The following is a 21,048-nucleotide window of genomic DNA, read 5'->3' as shown; positions in this document are numbered from 1 at the left end:
ATTGAAATAGGTTGGATTAACATATCAAATACCTAAATTAGTAGCCTATGGAGGGGGTGAGATAATTAGTGTGGGTTAATCCCATGGGGGAGGTGGGATAATTAGTGTGGGTTAATCCCACAAAATAAGCTAGGGTCTTGGGATAAACTTGGAGTTGACCATATTAGTAACACATAATATCAAACACTACATAAATCCATATTAATTTAATTTATCCTGCTTTTAAACCCATATCAAACCGGCCCTAACATAAAAATGTGCATAACTCAAGATGAAAAGGGATATTAGCCCATTTTCTCAATTAACATGACAGAAATCCTAACATTACACCCCATTACATTCGCAGGTAATTGCACTATATTCTAAGAAGAAACACAATAATATTCACATCCAAAGAAAATTGCGGATCTCCTAGATCCAAAAACAAAGACCGATATATCGACACCTCCTGAAAAAAATTCATTTGTATATTTATCTTTATCTAGCTAATCGTATAGCAAATTACTGTATCATTCATAAGATTCACTCAACAAATTATTTCAAAAAATCGAGAAATGAAAAAAACAAAAGAAATAGAATTTATTCGCCACTACCGTCGACGCACGACGACTCATCAAGCCCTAGCAGGCATGGGCGCTTGAGAAGTAGCAACGGCGCCACCGCTCAATAATGTGAGGAATCCCGGAACACCGCCCTGCGGCTCCTGCTCATCAAGGAACAGATCTTCGGGTGCCCTAAAAGCACCGTGCAGGCTAACAACAGCGACGCCGATCATGAGAGCCGACACGAGCACGGATCCGACGCTGGTGAGGAAGATCACGGCGACGGTCGAAACGATCAGGAAGAGGAGCGTCTCCCGATCGGAGTATTGGCGACCGAAGAAGACGATCGGCGGATCGGACGCCTGGCGGAAGACGTAGAGGAACAGCCAGGCGGCAAGGAGGCCGGAGAGGAGGATGAGCGAGAAGGGATTGGTGAGAAGCGAAAAGGCGAGGACGGCGGTGACGATGGTGAGGTAGTTGGTGCGGAAGTAGTTGTAGTTCTTCCTCAATCGGAGAGTGGCTTCGGAGATCGATTCCGGCTTGGAGAAGGCGGAGCGATCGACGACCTCCGACCAGGGGCGGCGGTTGGCGAGGCCGAATCGAATGTTGTCGGAGATGGCGGTGAGGAACAAGCGGACGGAGGAATTGGAGGACAATTGCTGATTTCCAGCAGCGGTGGGCGGCTGCGCGGCGGCATTGGAGATGGGGAGGATCGCGGGGGAGGAATTTGCGCCTGCAGCCATGTTATTGAGGAAATTTGGGGGATTATTTTTCGGCAAATTTGAAGGAGCGAAGAGGAAGGAGTATTTATACGGAGCGTTTGGGAAAGGGGGTTTGAATTTGTTTTAACTTTGCGAGTACGGTTTGGGGGAGAAATTGGAGGATATTGCGTCGGTGGATCTATGTGAGTTGGATACTCCGATTCCGATACTTACGAATTACTACTTATTTTCATTTTATTTTTCAGACTTAAAACGTTGGCCAAACGCGTTATTTAGTACCCCCTCCGTCCCAGCTTTTAGTATCCAACTTTCCTTTTTTGGCCGTCCCACATTTTGGTATCCATTTCTATTTTTAGTAAAAGCAGTTTGGACCCTTACTCCACTTTAATTATTTTAACTCTCACACAAAATGTGGGACCCTTATTCCACTCACAACACATCAATCACTTTATTAAAACTCGTGCCGTTCTCAACTGGATACCAAAAGCCGGGACGGATGGAGTATTTTTTTATATACGTATCATATTATAAAATTCGCTATTCATGTAAAGTATATGGTATACTTATAGAGAATTATATATTTATACTTTTTAAGGAAATGAACAATTATTCCTTAACGCTTAAGCTATAAATGAGTGACAAACAGAGCGGGCATTGAGAAATAATTTTAAGGTGCTAAAATCTATTTTTTCATTCTAAAGAAAAAAATTCTAAAAGGAAATGACACTCTAAAAAGAGATAATCTTGTGTACACCCAGGTGTACAATCTAATCGAGTCAAATCTAACCCGGTTCAAAATATCTGATATATATCAAATTTGCGCATTTATAACATCTGCATGGGTAGCGCATCTTGTTTTAACCCTCGTTACAAGCGTGTTTTTCAGTTAATTCATACTTTCTAGCTCATTCACTTTCTTCTTCTTTTGTTTTCGTTTTTTTCTCCTTTTTTTTCATTTTTTAAAATCATATTTTCGATTTTAATTTTTTTCTTCTTTTTGATAAATAATACTATTTTTCTTATTAAATTATACTATATGCATTAATAAATGATACTACATTTATATTTAAATGACACTTTTAATTTAGCTAAATGACACTATTTTTATTATTAAATCACACTTTTTTTTAGAGAAATTAAATCACACTTTCACTATATCTAAATGACACTATTTTTATTAGTAAATAACACTTTTAATATATTTAAATGACACTATTTTTCTTAATAACTAACATTATATGCATGAATAAATGATACCACATTAATATTTAAATGACACTATCATGTTATATGAATAACACTATATAATTACAATTGACACTATCATGTTATATAAAAAACACTATTATGTTCTACAAATGATACTATTTGAAAAGGGAGGAAATCTAAAATACCCACCTTTAACAAACTACATTTTCCATATACCCACTTTTTGTTACCGATCAAAAAAAAAAAATATACCCACTTTTTGTAAATGATTTACCCCATACCCATTGTATTAATTTAATATTTCTTACCTGAAAAAAGCTGTTATCTATGATTGGGCGTGTGATTTGCAGCGTGGATTTCGACGTACTAATGATTGGGCGTGTGATTCCGTTATTTATTTTTACGCATAGTGAAAACTCTGCGCAAATTAATATGCGCAGAGTTAATATTGGAGCGCATAGTTGCCTTATACATAATTTGAGCATTGTGTGTATTACTATGCGGGCTATTTTTTTTATTTCCGCAGTGTTTGCAATTTGATTTATACACAATTTGAGATATGCGCATAGTTAAGATTGAGAGATATGCGCATAGTTAATAATTGGAAGTTAAGATTGAGATATGCGCATAGTTAAATAGTTGTTTATATTTTATTATTTTATAAATAATTGTGCATTCTTTTATAAATATTTTAAAATTGAGATGCGCATGTTTATATTGGTATGCGCATATAGTGTAATAAAAATTGAAAAAATCATAAAAATTGATATAATATTGTATGCGCATTTTATAATAATTGGTATGCGCATTGTTTTTAAATTGAGCTGCGCATTTAATAGTTTAATGAGCATAGTCCAATGTTTATTATTATTATTATCATTATTATTATTATTATTATTATTATTATTATTATTATTATTATTATTATTATCTCAACATGCATAGCTTTTTTGATTCATTTATGTTAATTATTTTTAGTTATTTAACATCAACAATTCAGGTTTTTTTAATTACATTTTCATTATTTATTTCGAATACTTATAGTGGACTATGCGCATAGTTCAAGATGTTTAATTCATTTATTGAGATAATACAAGCAAAATAACTATGCGCATAGTTATTGAGATAATACAAGCAAAATAAATATGCGCATAGTTATTTTGCTTGTATAACTATGCGCAAAATAACTATGCGCATAGTTATACAAGCAAAATAACTATGCGCATGTTTAATTCATTTATTGAGATAATACAAGCAAAATAATTCATTCATTTTTAATTCATTTTCAACAATTCATTTTCATTGTTTATTTCGAATATAACTATGCGCATAGTTATATAGTGGACTATGCGCATAGTTCAATAAATAAATAAAAGGATAACATGCTTAATTCATTATTTCGGACTATGCGCATAGTTCAAGATGCACATAGTTCAAATTTCTTAGATTAAACTATGCGCACACATAATTTAAACTATGCGCATAGTTCAAATTTCTTCAATTAAACTATGCGCATAATTTAAACTATGCGCATATAATTAAAATTATATTTTAAAGGCTTGCGCATAGTTCACGTGAATAGTAATTCGAATAAATTGTTACACTTTCTCGTGAAGAATCTTATCTGCAAAAAGTTTTATGTGATGTACTAGTTAACACAATTTATTCAAATTTCACGTGAATTTTTTTAGGTATAGCAGCTATTTGATGTACAATATTCAGATGTATAGCTATTTGATGTACAATGGCTTCAAAATAGATAATAATAATAATAGTAATCAATTAAGGTACACGTAGTTCACGGGTGAATGTGTTACATTTCTTTGACCATTCATTTGTTGGGTGAATGTGTTAAAATAGATCAAATAATTTCTCCAACCTACGAACTCACAAAAAAATTGGAAGGGAGCTGAGAAAAACTACAAGGAAAAGCTTGATCGGAACGAGGTATATTTTTCGCAATTTTGTAGGCAGAGTTGAATTTTATGGTCTTGCAATTTACTTGAATTTTGTAGTTGAAAACTTTACGGTAGTTGCACTTTACTTGCAATTTTGCTTGTATTTATGATTGAGCATAGTTTAAATTTGAGCATAGTTGAAAATGTGTAATCTATTGAGCATAGTTGAAAATGTTGAAACCTTGCGCGGAGTATATTATATTGAGCATTGAGCATAGTTTGAATTGAGCATAGTTTGAATTGAGCATAGTTTGGGTTGAGCATAGTTTGAATTGAGCATAGTTTGAGTTGAGCATAGTTTTATTGCGCATAGTTTCTAATACGAGTATTGTGTTAACTTTGTTTTTTTAGATGACGGAGTGGAAGAATATTATTGTAAATTATGGAGGATATTGGAATGATATTCTTTACAGTGGTGGGAGTGCAACATTTTGTTACATTCGAGCCGATAATATATGCATTTTGGAATTGAGACAAAGTATTGACTATTATTTGGTTGCCAACTCTTTGAATCCAAGCTACGATCTGTATTATTTATCAAGAACTCGAAGTGGTAGGCTGATCCGGTCTCTGTTAAGCAACAATGAACAACTTTTCCGATTATGCAGCACTGAGGTCGAGCCACAGGTTTATGTGACTTTAAAAGAGAGCACTTTTCCACCGCCGCAGCAAGAAGTGTATCGACCTTCAATGGATATACCTTCTTCTTCCACTTCATTCGATCATTCCATCGTAGACCAGATGAGAGCATTTGATTGGTTTTCGGATTCAACTCCTAATTCAACCATGAATCATCACACTATGAGATCTATTGGGGATGATGACGTTGATGATGATGAGTACGTCCCATCAACAGATTCTGATGGGGATGATGAAGAGGAAGAAGAAGCAGATGAGCGGGAGTCAGCTCGAGTGGATTATGGAACATTTGCAGAGCATATTGCGTGGATACGCCGTGAGGGTGGAATTGGCGAGCTTATGGCGATGATAATGCAAACAAACCCACGAGGTCTGTCTGAAGATTTAGGCCCAGAAGCGTCGCAGGAGCTGAGGAATTGGTTAGTTCCGGTTATTCCAGAAGATTTTACAGAGAATCTTTTTGCTGGTAGACTTGCTGACATACCAAATCCCGACGAACTATCTGAAGGTTCGATATTCGAAAGCAAAGAACTTCTCAAGCTAGCTGTTGGCTTGTGGCATTTGGAACATCGAGCAGAATTCATCATTCCTCGTTCTGACCTGGATAGGATTACATTCAAATGCAAATATCGGAATCGGTGTCCATTTCAGTTACGAGCCACTCAGCAGGGATCTTTTTGGTTTATTCGCAAGTTTGGGCCTGCGCATACTTGCATTGGGGACATGGTAAACACTGGTGTGCGAAAGTTCCATGCTCGAGTCATCGCAGCACATATTGCAAAGAAAATGCGTGAGGATGGTGAAATTGTGAAGCCGAGGACTATTATGGCCGACCTACTGCGGGAATATGGTGTGAATATCAGTTACAGTGTGGCAATTCGAGCAAGAAATGGTGCCGTTGAGATGATATATGGGGGGCACAAAGAATCGTATTCATTGCTCCCTGCCTACTTACACATGTTAAGGACGTGCAATCCAGGATCGTTGACAGACTTGGAAATTGATGCTAGTGGTCGGTTCAAGCACCTTTTTGTGGCACTAGGTTCATGTAGACTGGCATATACTATGTGCCTAAGGCCAGTAATTGTGGTAGATGGCACACACTTGAAGGGACGTAACAAAGGTATATTGTTTGTTGCAGTGACGAAGGATGGCAACGAACAAGTCTTTCCCTTGGCATTCGGTGTTGGGCCTATAGAGAATGATGAATCATGGACGTGGTTTTTGTCTCGACTGAAGTCAGCTTATGGTGAGAATTCTGAAATGTTGATTGTTTCTGATGCACATGTTAGTATAGCGAATGCTGTGAAAGCTGTATATCCGGAGGTTGCACATGGTTTGTGTTACTACCATCTGTTGAACAAACTCACTCGATTTGGCAAGGCAGCAGTTGCACTATACCAGAAAGCAGCTTATGCATATAGAGAAAATGAGTTTGATGCTGCGATGGCAAGTTTGAAAGCTCTTAAGGAAGAAGGTGGAGCTTATAGCAAATTGATGCAGGTTGGCCCGGAGAAATGGTCAAGATGTAAGTGTCCTGTTCCACGATATAGTTTCTTAACATCAAATATTGCTGAATCGTTCAATTCTCGTTTATTGTGGGCAAGAAGGTTGCCCATATGTTCCATGGTTGAGGCAATCCGTCATATCATAGAAAAGTGGTTCGATGAAAGACATGAAGCCGCCAAGTCATTTTCTGCTGATGTGACACCGGAAGCTCTAAGCAAGCTAACTGTTGAATTGGAAAGATCAAGGAGATATGAGGTCGTTCCCATGTCACGTACTGCTTTCAAGGTTAAGAATTCTAACAAGACTTTTAAAGTGAACCTTGAAACGCAATCATGCACGTGTGTGGAGTGGGATACAAACAGGCTACCATGCTCGCATGCAGTTGCAGCCATAAGGTATTGATCATCCTGATAAGTAGCGCTCTATTTTGTGTAGAATTTAATATTTTTGTATTTGCATGAATGTTGTTCAGACATACAGGTGATGATATATCTAAGCATGTGGGGGATTATTATCAGGCTGCAAAATTGCGCGAGGCATACTCGTATCGAGTTAATTCAGTGCCCCCACTAGCTTCATGGACGATTCCTGCAAACCTTCAAGGTATTGCCATTGATCCGCCTAAAATCGGTAAACAAGCTGGACGTCCAAAGAGCACGCGCCATCGGGCACCAACTGAAAGAACTACATCAAGACGAAGAAATGAATCAGAGAATACTGCTTCAGGTAGCAGTGGCCCTCTAACATGTAGCTTGTGTGGATCTGAATCGCACACTATTGACATATGTCCTTATTTGATTCCTCGTGACTGAATTGTGTTTGAACTATGGTTGAATTATGTTTGAACTATGTTTGAATTACGTTGTTTAATGACATATTTCCTTATGTTTGATTCCCTGTGGCCCTCTAATTTGATATTGTATGCGCATTTTATAATAATTGGTATGCGCATTGTTTTTAAATTGAGCTGCGCATTTAATAGTTTAATGAGCATAGTCCAATGTTTATTATTATTATTATCATTATTATTATTATTATTATTATTATTATTATTATTATTATTATTATTATTATTATTATTATTATTATTATTATTATTATCTCAACATGCATAGCTTTTTTGATTCATTTATGTTAATTATTTTTAGTTATTTAACATCAACAATTCAGGTTTTTTTAATTACATTTTCATTATTTATTTCGAATACTTATAGTGGACTATGCGCATAGTTCAAGATGTTTAATTCATTTATTGAGATAATACAAGCAAAATAACTATGCGCATAGTTATTGAGATAATACAAGCAAAATAAATATGCGCATAGTTATTTTGCTTGTATAACTATGCGCAAAATAACTATGCGCATAGTTATACAAGCAAAATAACTATGCGCATGTTTAATTCATTTATTGAGATAATACAAGCAAAATAATTCATTCATTTTTAATTCATTTTCAACAATTCATTTTCATTGTTTATTTCGAATATAACTATGCGCATAGTTATATAGTGGACTATGCGCATAGTTCAATAAATAAATAAAAGGATAACATGCTTAATTCATTATTTCGGACTATGCGCATAGTTCAAGATGCACATAGTTCAAATTTCTTAGATTAAACTATGCGCACACATAATTTAAACTATGCGCATAGTTCAAATTTCTTCAATTAAACTATGCGCATAATTTATACATTGTACTATCATTATTTCGGACTATGCGCTTGTTTAATTTGCATGTATTATTATTATTATTATGATTATTTTTTATTACTATTATTATTATTATGATTATTTTTATTACTATTATTATTATTACTATTATTATTATTATTATTATTATTATTATCTCAACAGGCATAGCTTTTTTCGTTCATTTATGTTAATTATTTTAAGTTATTTAACATCAACAATTGCAGTTCTTTTTATTACATCTTCATTATTTATTTCGAAATATTATTTGTTTATACTTATAAAATAATAGTACAATGTATAAAACTATTTAAACTATGCGCATAAAACAACAAATGCGCATTGCAGGTATTCTTGTGTTTTATGCGCATTCAAACAATTAAAAATATGCGCATAAAACAATTGAATTGATGCGCATTGATAATGGTATATATGCGCATAAAAACAATTAAAACTATGCGCATTGATAATGTAAACTATGCGCATAAAAAAATGTAAAACTATGCGCATTGATAATTAAAACTATGCGCATAAAACAATTAAAACTATGCGCATCCCTAAAAAGTAACCATTTTGCGCAACAAACCTTTTGAAATGATGAAATATGGGTAATATGCGCAGCAATACAACAAATAAACATACGATTTCAGTTGCTCCATGTAGCACTTTAGTTCTCAAAGTCTTCATAATAAAATTAACAAGACGGATACTAGATCTAATCAGTAACACACATACTAAAAGCGCTTGCAGCAATAATCTCCCTGTATTTTTTCACTCGGGTGTTGCCCCAAGTAATACTAGGAGAATCGGAAAGTACGCGCTCCATCACCATGCAAGCAAAAGCCCCAGACGAAACAGTATCCTTTTGACTGAACTGCTCGTCCGGTCCAGGGATATACAATGTCAATGGATGAGTCTTCCTTTCCCATCCATACACATTTGACGTCCAATACCCAGCATCCTCCAAAATCTTTCCAAACAAGCTCAACAAACTTTGGATTTCGGCTACACGCTCGTTCTTTCTTGTGTCATCCATACCATAAAATAGTGGATCGTGTAACTCGGCCTCCCAAGGTCCCGGGCATATTCTAACAACCACGTAATGTGCTTTAATCCGACATGGAACAACAATCTATAAAAAAAAAAATTGACTAATCAATAGAAGACAAAAGAATATTTAGAGCTACAATAACCATTATGGAAATATTATACCTGAGTGGCACCAAACCAATTTTGAGCCGTTGATGAACCGTTCACTCCTTGAATCATGGATATGATGGATTGTGGGACAACCCAATCATGAAATGATTCGTATGAACCAGGAATAGCATGGTTCAACCTTGTACTAAAGAAGCAACGACCCCAATATTGCTCACAAACTCGCTGTTCATAAAACATATGTCAATTTCGGAAAATAATTTCATATTTATGCAAGGGCAAAGTACATGCGCACAATATTAAAGACAAATAAAAGTACTTACATATAAATCAAAAGAGGATATCATCGTGTTATCGGGTTTAACAAATGGGAGAAGAGAAACCCGATGCATCAACTTGGATTGCAAGCTCAATATGAACAACTCCAAAACCTACAAGATACAATACAGTTCATAAATTTCCATAAATAATTAGAAATTGAAAAACAAAAGTCAAGCAACTAACGTCCTGATGAAGAGAAACATCGGGCTTCAGTATGCTCTTGAACCAATTCTTCGATAGCTTATGGTTACTTTCCAGCACGGTTGCCCCAGAATCGTCTCCATTAAGGAAGGACCTGAAGTTATCCAACTCCTTTGTTGAAAGTAGTCTGGGTTCTCCAGATGCAGCATACGGGGACTCCAACTGTTGAGATGGGAATCTCTGACGTGTACTTCTACGGGGCAATACCGGCGCCTCAATGCGTTGGGAGGGCTCTCCAAAACTAACCATCTCCTATTCGCATACCAACAAAATGGAAATAAGAATATAAAATAAAAAAAAGCAATTCTAAATTATAATTAAGTTTGTACCTCTCCCATGTAATCAAGACATGCTCTCATTTGATCAATTGGGTTGGAGAAACGAGGGATCTCGGCATCAGTGCCCAAAAAAGATGTGCTCCCACACTCAAACTGAGTAAACTGTGGAACATATGGCGATTGTGTCACATTATCATCACGAGGAACATCGCTTTCCTCGGCACCCTCGTCTCGTATAGCATCGCCTTCCTCGGCACCCTCGTCTCGTATATCATCAAAATGTCTTGTCTCGGATGCCGGTGTAGGTCGAGGAGCAGGTCGAGGAGCAGGGGAATGTACATCCCTAGCTTGAACACTCTTACAACTTAAAAATCCCTTCAGATCCACTAAAAACTCCTTCAAAGTCCTCTTCACCCGTGCCTCTATAGATTCGCTGTGCCGCTTCAATCTCGCTTCATGTGCCTCTTCCATCCTCCTCACAGTGGCATCTAGATAGGCACGGTCTACAGGTCGGTTACTATGATCGCCGCTACTAGAGGATGAAGATGTAGTAGGTGGCCTAACACGCTTTTCCCTAGCTCGTCCACGAGAACCCTCTCCGCGGGAGGATGAACTCCGCGCGCGTCTATCCATCCCTGTCGCGGGCAAATCATGCGCATGAATAGGTATATCATGCAGAGACACTTCTTCCTCCTGTACAATGGTGTCATGCAATGGCACTTCATATTCTTGTTCTGGCTCTTCACCTTGGATAGGGATGTCCTGAAAATCCTGATTCTGGCCTTCGTTATACTGTGCCCCCATATAAATTCCAACGGTAGACAAGTAGTACATAGTGGTGACTTCAAATTCATCTGGGACCAACTCCAATCTCTCTTGCTCCTACATAAATGCCCAATTATAAAAATACATTAATTATGCAATATATGATTGAATTATGTTAATTACTTATGGAATAAGAAAGTACCTCTTTCAAAAAAATGCCCAATAAATCAAACAAACAAAATGAGCAACATATAATTATAAGAAAGTTAAGTAAAATGCGCAACATAGCATTAGATTCCATTAAAATATTTATACTTAGAGATATTCCATTAGATTAAAAGTAAAATGCGAACATAGAATAATGTAGGCAGATTAATGCTTATTAAAAATATTTATCCTTACATATAAAATAGCTTAGAAATAGCTATGCGCATTTATTAATCTAACTATGCGCATTTGAATGGAAATAGCTTAGAAATAGCTATGCGCATTTGAATGGAAATATTTTATGATTAATAAACTATGCGCATGATAAACTATGCGCATGATAAACTATGCGCATTTTAATATTTTAAAATGATTATAAACGTTTAAACTATGCACATTCAATTTAAATAGAAATAGCTTAGATTAATACTTAATAAAATATTTATCTTTAGATAGAGTATGCGCATACACTTTAAAATTAACCAAACTATAAAACAATGCGCACTTCCATTATATGAAACATGCACATTATTAAAAACATTTATAATGCCCAACAAATCATTAAAACAACTCACAAATTAATAACATTATAATTTCATTTTCTTGTAATTAAACAAATTAAAAGAACCTCATTATCAATGTAACCAATTAAACCAATTTAATATAACAACTCACATATAAAATAAATAATTATAGAATAAGCACTTAGTACCTCTTTCTCGAAAAAGGACTGTAAATCATCCTTCATAGCCGGTCTACTCCGAAACTTCCACTTCAAACATCGAGGGTGAGCAAACTCAGCAACACACTTGCCAACCACATTACCAAAGTCGGGCATGATCTCAAGCGACCACACGTGCAACGCCCAAACAGGTCCATAGAATTTATAATATTTTTTGGGCATGCACTTTGTAGTGTAATGACACAACACATTATAAGTATACTCCCCCAAGGAAATTGGTTAAATGCATCAAGATCATCCACTAACGCCCAAACCCAATTTTCAATTGTTTTATCGGTCTCGTAACCTACCAGCATTCCATATAGGACTATAATGTAGGCAATCCTCAAGTATAAACTACCATCCTCATCATCAATATTATAATTTTCAAACAGATCAACGATAAAAGAAAATTTCACATGCGTCTGACCACCACTAAATCTCGTAAATACTTCTACTTCACGCAAATCATGAGTACGTGACATATCAAAATTACAATCACCGAATTTAAGACCAGTCACCAAAGCATAATCCCTCCTAGAAAAATGCACCCTAGTATTATTCAACAAAAAATATAGACCATCCATATCTGACTTAATTTGACGAGAAACTACGTGATGCACAGCCATTGCACATTTGGGACCAGGATTCCAACCCAAAAAATATCCAAAGCAACCATTTAAAAATCTATCTAATAATTCTTGACCACCTTTATGCTTTAAAACCTTATTAACCTTTTCTAAATACTTGATTTTGTAATAAGTGCCCACATCCGATGTTACATTGACAGTAGTCGGTCTCAACAGAGCAAGAGGCTCCTGTTACAAGGCAAAAAAAAAAATAATAATCACTATCAAATTTTAAGAAAAATAATAATAATAATAATCACTATTTTTTTCAAACTATTGCAAACACAATTAATTGGCGCAAACAATTAAAATTATGCAATGTAACTATGCGCAAGTTAACTATGCGCAATTTAACATGGTATGCGCAATATAACTATGCGCAATTTACATAGTATGCGCAATGTAACTATGCGCAATTTACATAGTATGCGCAAATTACTATGCGCAATTTACATAGTATGCGCACTGTAATTTAACTATGCGCAATTTACTTCTTGGGCCTCTTCTTAACTATGCGCAATTTAACTATTCACAATCCGCAGTGTAACTATGCGCAAATTACATGGTATGCGCAATACACTATGCGCAATTCACAATGCGCATAGTAACTCTGCGCAAATTATATTTTATGCGCAATTCACAATGCGCATAGTAACTCTGCGCAAATTACATTTTATGCGCAATTATGCAATTTATGCGCAATTATGCACTAAATTCATTATATCCATTGTTTTTTGCTCAAATAATATTAAATATTATACGCCTAGCAATAATTATTTCACTAAATTATTTCATCAAAATATTAATTGTATCCATTGTCTTGTCTTAGATCTGAAGAAAAAATTGGAAAAAATTGAGCATCACTACAACTCCAATAACACACGCCTACAACACAAGAAAAACATGCAAAACCTAAAAATAAACATAATCAACGAGCAATGAAATCAATTGTTTGAACTGAAAAAAAGTGAGAATTTGAGAAAGACCGAGTCGTTGATTTTTCAACAAAAATTTGAGAAATTAATACAACAAAAAAACACCTCACCTCTACCGGTGCTTCCATTTTCTTCGGCGCCGCAGAGAGTTCAAATTTTTCAATGTTGCGCAGAGAAGAATTATGCGTGAAGAGAGAAGCTGGCGCAGAGAAAATGCGTGAAAAAAATGGGGTCAAGACATAATAAAACAAGCTTACCTACCCATCTCATACTTCATTCAATTTGGTCAAATTACACAACTTCCAATTCTGACACACACACACAAAAGTACGCATAAAGTTACAGCCAAGTATCCGCAGTGTACATTTTAATATTTTAAAATGTGAATGGTCATGGGGTAAATGTATTACAAAAAGTGGGTATGGGGTAAATTGAACTCGAGATACTTGGGTAGTTTTATATATTTCCACATTTGAAAATGACTTTAACACCATTATAAAAAATACTTTTATGTTGGGGTAATTGCCCCCAAATACATTACATTTTCCCATTTTCTGGTATTGCACATCACCTTTGAAATCCGCGTCAGAATACATCACATTTCCTTTTTTTCTAAAATTGCACATGGTCAGCCAACCACAAAACGTGAAAATGATGTGGAAGCCGGAAACGCCACGTATACACGCCGAACAATTATTTTAATTGACGTGGCAGTCATGTAGGCAAAACTACGTAGTTTTGATTCTATTTTTTTTTTTTGAAAATACAAAAAATATCAATAATTCTAAAATCTGAAATTAAGCTAATGCCCTAATTTTCGCACCATACTTCTTCTCAAAAGAACAAAGCGGTGCTCATCCAGATAGTGCCGTTGGGCGCCATTGACATTCGCGAAGCTCGATTTCGGAAATCCGTCGGCGGGAATGATGATAAGGTATCTGGATTAGAAGATTGAGATGAAGGAGAGCTCTCTCATCCAACGCTATCCGATGGATCATCCCGTGCTCAGAGATCTGATGTCGATACATAGGCAGGGATGGAGTAAGCTAAGAGATGTCTATTTGAATAATCAGAATGTCACCATTGATGTACGGAGATTTAGAGCTACTTTGGCTAAGGCGCTCAAGCTTTTGCATCGTTGATTTATGTCAGAATCATTCTTTCATCTTTGTTTTGTAATCAGTTTTCGCATTTCGTCTTTTAGTTTTTCTTTCATCTCTCTGAATATAATTTTTTTTGAATTGTTACATCTTTTCAATTTGGAGTTACTTACAGTTTATATCACCTGAGCTTTAGTAGTAATTTGATGTTAATTATTATTATTATTATGGTGCGAAAGCTTTGTTCATTTGAGAAGAAGTATGGTGCGAAAATTAGGCATTAGCTTAATTTCAGATTTTAGAATTATTGATATTTTTTATATTTTTGAAAATTTTAAAAAAAATAGAACTCAAAACTACGTAGTTTTTCCTACATGGCTGTCACGTCAATATTTAAAATAATTTTCCGGCGTGTATACATGGCGTTTCCGACTTCCACGTCATTTTTACGTTTGGTAGTTGGCGACCATGTGCAATTTCAGAAGAAGAAGAAGAAAAAAAAAATGAAAGGTGATATACTCTGAGGTGGATTTCAAAGGTGATGTGCAATACCAGAAAATGGGAAAAGGCAATGTATTTAGGGGCAATTATCCTTTTTATGTTTGACTCAACCTAGAAACATCTCTAGTTTGACTTGCAATATAACAAGGACATCCTAGTGATGGTAAGTTGACCTAGTGTCATCTCTCAAGAAAGATCTTTAAGGGAAATTAATTATGTCACACAAAAGCAGTAAACTAGGGATTATTAAACTAAAACATGGAAAGTAAATTAACGTGAAATTAAACTTAACTAAAACTTTAATCTTAAAATTATATAGGCGAAAAACTATTAAAACCCTAGGCAAGATTTAAACGCGATTAAAGTAAAGGAACTTGGAATTTAAATACTTGTAATTTAAAAGCTTCTAATCTAGGCATGAAACTAAATTGCATAATTTAAAGGAAAACATCATAAAAACGCATAAACTAAATTGCATAATTAAAAAGGCAGAATTTAAATTGCAAAATTTAAAGAAAGAAAGTAAAAACAAATAAATAAACTTGATTAAAGAAATACCGTAAATCCGTCTCAAGAAGTAATCTGTCACGTAATTACAACTCTAAACGGAAAACTAATCTAAAACATGAATTAAAAGAACTATACTAAACTAACTAAGAACATTAATCGAAACTAAGACTAAGAAAGCATGTAAAAACCTAAACTTTGGCTGCCTAGCGCTGGAAACTAAAGATTAGGGCACGGAAGGATTCATTCTTACAAGTAAAACACGCTGCCCTATTTATAGACTTCAATTCAAACCCTAATTATCCTCAAACTTGCCTTGTAAAGCTGGACTCTTAAGGAAATAGAATTGTGCCTTCAAAGGTAACTCCAACAAAATCGTGCTCTGCAAGTTATCTTCAACTCTGGCGAGAAATTGGCTACTCTGCACGTTCAGTTCTAAAAAGGAAAGTGCAGAGCTGAAAGTCAGCTCTGTATTAGCGAGCTCTGAAAAAGTGCAGAGCTGACTTTTCAGCTCTGCATAAGTTGACTCTGTCGATCCTTAGCTCTGCTCTGTCAAATTTACTTTGGCGATCATGGCAGAGCTGGAAGTCAGCTCTGGCGGTCATGGCAGAGCTGGAAGTCAGCTCTGGAAATTTAGCTCTGGAGAGAGTAACTCTACTCTGGAAGGCGAACTCTGGTGCGTCAGCTCGGGAAAGGTAGTCAGCTCTGGAACAGCATGACAGAGCTGGAAGTCAGCTCTGACGAATTCAGCTCTGCTCTGCAGATTTTAGCTATGCACAGGGAAGTTCAGCTCTGAAAATTTCGGCTCTAACTTTACAAGTCAGCTCAGCTCTGGCGACAGAGCTACGCTCGCAGCTCAGCTCTGGCGATAGAGCTAACTCGCAGCTCAGCTCTGGCGACAGAGCTAACTCGCAGCTCAGCTCTGGCGACAGAGCTATGCTCACAGCTCAGCTCTGGCGGCAGAGCTATCCTAAAAACGCCATTCTTAACCCAAAATCTTCAAAATTGCACTCTTCCATCTATAAAACCTAAATCTCCTGCAAAGCATAAAACAAACCATAAAACGCACCAATTTTCAGAAGATTTAACTTAAAATATGCATATGCAAACCCCTAAAATTAGAACAATTAAGCATAAATCATTCTATAAAACACACTAACACTATATGAAAATGACACTAACAATATTATAAAGAACACTTTTATGTTCTACAAATGACACTAACACTATATGGAAATGACACTAACACCATCATTTTTATATAAATAATATTATCGTATTCTACAAATAACACTATCATGTTATGTAAATAATACTATTATGTTCTACAAATGACACTATATAGAAATGACATTAATACTATATGAAAATGACACTAACACCATCATGTTATATAAATAATAATATCGTGTTCTACAAATAACACTATATAGAAATGACATTAACACTATTATAAAGAATACTTTTCTTTCAACAAAAGACATTAACACTAGATAGTTCTACAAATGACACTGTATGGAAATGACATTAGCACTATCATAAATGACACTATATACTTGTTATAAAAATAACACTATATAGTTACACAAATGACACTAACACTATTATAAATGACACTAATATCTTATATAAATAACACCAACAATATTCTGTTTTATAAATAACACTATATAAATGACACTATCATTTATAAAAATAACACTATATGAAAATATCACTAATACTATTATAAATGGTACTATATACTAGTTAATAACACTATTAACTTATAAAAATGATATTATCATTGTATCATGATAGAATTACTTATATTATAAATAACATTATTATGCGTCTAAAAAAAAATAACACTGTTATGTTCTACATATGACACTATATGAAAATGACACTAACATTATTATAAAGAACACTTTTATGTTCTACAAATGACACTAACACTATCATATTATATAAATAATACTATCGTGTTCTACAAATAATACTATATAGAAATGACACTAACACTATTATAAAGAACACTTTTTTTTGTTCTACAAATGACACTAACATCATCATAAGTGACACTATATACTTGTTATAAAAATAACACTATATAGTTACACAAATGACACTATATGAAAATGATACTAACACTATTATAAATGACACTAATATCTTATATAAATAACACCAACATTATTAAGTAAAATGTAAGCAAAAAGACTTCAAAAAGGTCTTCAGCTCTTGTTTTGGGTCTTCAAACATGCTTCAGCTCCTGTTTTAAGCTTTCAAAATGTCTTCACCATTCGTAATTTGAATTCAAGCAACTTCCAGCCTATGAATACCAAGTGTATTTATAAGCTCTTCAATCCCAGCTGCACCTCCCTGTTCTATTAAGTAGCTTATGCATTCTCTTACCAAATCCTGAGATACTTCCAAATTTAATGGAAGTGCATCAGCCCTAACAAGTGCCCCTTTTTTCATATGGGGCCATTTGTAGGAATTCTCACCTCTAACCTTCATAATTTCAACCATACATCCCTGCAAACTTAGAAACACATTGTTTAAAGTGTTTGGAGACAACTCTTCAAATGCTTTGTGCACAACCTCGATTAATTGGTCAATTGTCTGGCTGTTAGTCTGTGTTTGCAACTTTGGATGGCCCTAAACCACCCTAAATAATTGATATTAGTGTCTGTGGAAAGTTTGGTGGTTGCTGCACTAGAATAAATGTGAATCCATTTTGATTGGCATGCTGTCTCCAAATTGGATCATCATTTGTCATAGGTGGCTTTGCATTGTCCTGCTGAATATAGATAACTTTACTTGCTCCAGTTGGCCATTTTGCCATAATGGCTGGCAGAATCTGAAATACAACATTTAAAAAAAAATGATATTATTTATTCAAGCACATTCAACAATTGAACTCGTAACATTGTAGCATTACATTTGAAACACTCATCATCTGCATTCCATACCTTTTGAATCAAACATTCACTATACACCTCTTGTAGGAACCATAGTTTGACGTATGATCCATTTGCCCATGACCTATTTCGGATGACAAACGAGTACATACAAAAATCACAAGTGCCTATTGCAAGAGTTCGAAACTTACTTGCAAATCTGGCGATCAAATACTCCAGTGTTGATCTTCCAACTTGTTCCCACGGTAGAGCTCGACGTTGGGTGGCAACGTGCTTCAAGCTCTCTCCCTCAAAGTTAGCGTCTCCTCATTCTCAATCTTGTTCTCACGTGTATGATAATAATTAATTAATTAGGTTTAGGGTTGTCTTATTACTTATACTAGGTATTAGACATACCTAAATAATAAGCCCAAAAACATAATTAAATCAGACCAAGCCCAAAGGCTTAAGAGATGAGAGGGATGCCCACTTAAGGAGTGCAACCTTTATTGGGCCAAGCGGGGATCTACTAGCTTGAATAAAGTTTGGCCTCCCAGTGCTCGATTTTCTTATTCAGCCCAGAATAAAATCGAGACACAAGTATTAATTTATTCCACTAGAAAATTAATACTGATTTACCTCTTTACTCTTTAGGTGAGTCAAGGCTAGCATTAGACTTAATTAATCTCCGTGTTTAAGATATTCAATATCCATTAATTAATTAATTCCTCTGACGATCAATTAATTAATTAATTACTCGTTTAATTATAAACGACATCTCGAGTGCTACCACTTAAACTTATTATCGTATCGGAACTAATTCCACCTGCAGGGTTTAATACGATAAACTTATTAAGTTCCTCGAGATGATATTATCATCCTGTTATTAGCAGGACACAGATCCTTATTGCAATATAATCGCATGTCAAATAATAATTGCTATCACCCAAAGTATCGAGTATATTGAGCTTCAAGAGAACTCTCACCCATGATAAATCAAAGCAATAGTCAATCTATTATTCACACCGATTAATCCAACTAAGGTTAAGACTATTTAAGTCGCCGAGATCTTGATTCTTAATTAGTCAGAATATAAGAATTCATCTCACTGTGATACTGTTCAATACACGAAGGTACTAGCATAAATAAATAGCCAAGACAAACTATTTATCCATTTATGCTACAATCTAAACCAGCAACTCGTCCATAGTTGCCTCGATTGTGAACTCAATTTATATCTCAACTTTTTCCAATTATATGATCTTCTGTGATCTACAACACACCATATAATCTATAGTATGAGATAAATTGGACTATAATAGGATTATGTAATAACAATATTTCAGATAGAAGAATCACAGTGAACTAAAGAATCAATGTATACAAGCATAAAGTCTTGCTTTCAGTATACAACCTTTCACCTCTTTAGTGACTGACTCTATTGACTTAGTCACCATGGTTCCTGTTGGTCTATTTTTGCTAGCTCTCTATGCTGGCACTTTTTGAGTAAATGGGGATATCCCAATTTTTCCGTCAAATATTACCTCACTATCAAGCCCAAATAAGGGTCTGCACACATCACACACAAACATAACTTTTGTTATGAATTTCTTGCTCTTGCAAGTCCTATGTGGCTCTATTTCCCCTAATGTAAGATCGAATCTGTGCGACCCTAGACATGTAAAACCACTTCTTGTCGATGCGCACTGTATTGTGCATGCTCCTAAACCTCATATTTCTTAAGATGCTATCGACTTCAAGTGCTTGTAATGAAAACCTCAATCTCAGTAACTTGTTTGGAGCCGTTAAATCAGGCCGTATGGCTAAAGTATGGGCCCTGATCAGCCCTTGTTGTATCCATCTCCACACAGTGGTTTTTGAACAGCTAATTCCATGTGCTAAGCTCCTGATGGTTGTTTTTTTTTTTTTTTTTTCAATTCTAGACTTGAAATTAATGCTAAATCAACGTGTACTCTTTTCCATGGTTTAGATGTGTTTACCTTTCGATTTTGTAAATGTATTGTTGTCCCACTGTCTTGTTGTTTTTTGGTTTTAACCCAAAGACGACTAACTGTTCTCCTCGAGCACTTGAACTTCTCCATAGCTTCGTTGATTTTGCTGTTTTGCAACCGTCCATTGCGGTGGCTCTCAAGCAAGAACTGAACCATCATTTGCCTTTCTTGAGTAGTTTTAGATCTTTACGCCCCATAGTTGTTTTTTTTCAATGTAATCTTGGTTGTGAGGTTTGGATGAAACTGCATCGCCTCTTTAGATGTATTTATAGGCAATTGTTTGCCTTTGGATTGAAGTTTTAGAGGGAAATTTAAATGTAAGCAAAAATTTTGGCAAATTCTGAAATTGCGCCACTTTGATTTTAGCAGATTTTGAATTGAAATTTAAGTGGAAAAATTTGGCAGATTTGATTTTGCTCCAATTAATGCATTTTTTAATTGCAGTGTGCATTGTTTTTGAAAGGTGTGAATTAGGCACAATTTTCGAAATTGTGGAACATAGAGTTGAATTTAGAAATAAAAAAAATGTTGGAAAATTCGATGACTCAATTTATTT

At 35.1% G+C, this 21,048-nt stretch overlaps 3 protein-coding genes across 3 annotated transcripts; 1 reads left to right on the top strand and 2 right to left on the bottom strand.

The window, feature by feature from the left end:
* Positions 1–449: 449 nt before the first annotated feature.
* LOC131016449 (PRA1 family protein B4-like) lies at positions 450–1,499 on the bottom strand. The gene has a single exon (XM_057945147.1). It carries the CDS (start codon positions 1,283–1,285, stop codon positions 614–616), a length of 672 nt encoding a protein of 223 aa, XP_057801130.1. The 5' UTR covers positions 1,286–1,499; the 3' UTR covers positions 450–613.
* Positions 1,500–4,782: 3,283 nt separating this feature from the next.
* On the top strand, positions 4,783–7,391 carry LOC131018705 (uncharacterized). Its single transcript, XM_057947417.1, has 2 exons — positions 4,783–6,974; positions 7,052–7,391. Exons 1-2 carry the CDS (start codon positions 4,783–4,785, stop codon positions 7,389–7,391), a joined length of 2,532 nt encoding a protein of 843 aa, XP_057803400.1.
* A 1,505-nt stretch (positions 7,392–8,896) lies between these two features.
* Positions 8,897–13,962, bottom strand: LOC131016448 (uncharacterized). The gene is made up of 7 exons (XM_057945146.1): positions 13,598–13,962; positions 11,915–12,741; positions 10,282–11,112; positions 9,935–10,204; positions 9,754–9,861; positions 9,485–9,655; positions 8,897–9,404 (listed from the first exon to the last, which is right to left on the bottom strand). Exons 2-7 carry the CDS (start codon positions 12,104–12,106, stop codon positions 8,988–8,990), a joined length of 1,989 nt encoding a protein of 662 aa, XP_057801129.1. The 5' UTR covers positions 12,107–12,741; positions 13,598–13,962; the 3' UTR covers positions 8,897–8,987.
* Positions 13,963–21,048: the final 7,086 nt, after the last annotated feature.

Source organism: Salvia miltiorrhiza, chromosome 3 (assembly GCF_028751815.1).
Source record: "Salvia miltiorrhiza cultivar Shanhuang (shh) chromosome 3, IMPLAD_Smil_shh, whole genome shotgun sequence".
In the NCBI taxonomy this organism is placed as follows: domain Eukaryota; kingdom Viridiplantae; phylum Streptophyta; class Magnoliopsida; order Lamiales; family Lamiaceae; genus Salvia; species Salvia miltiorrhiza.
Note: the sequence above shows the minus strand (reverse complement) of the source record. Positions and strands in the feature narration are given on the sequence as shown.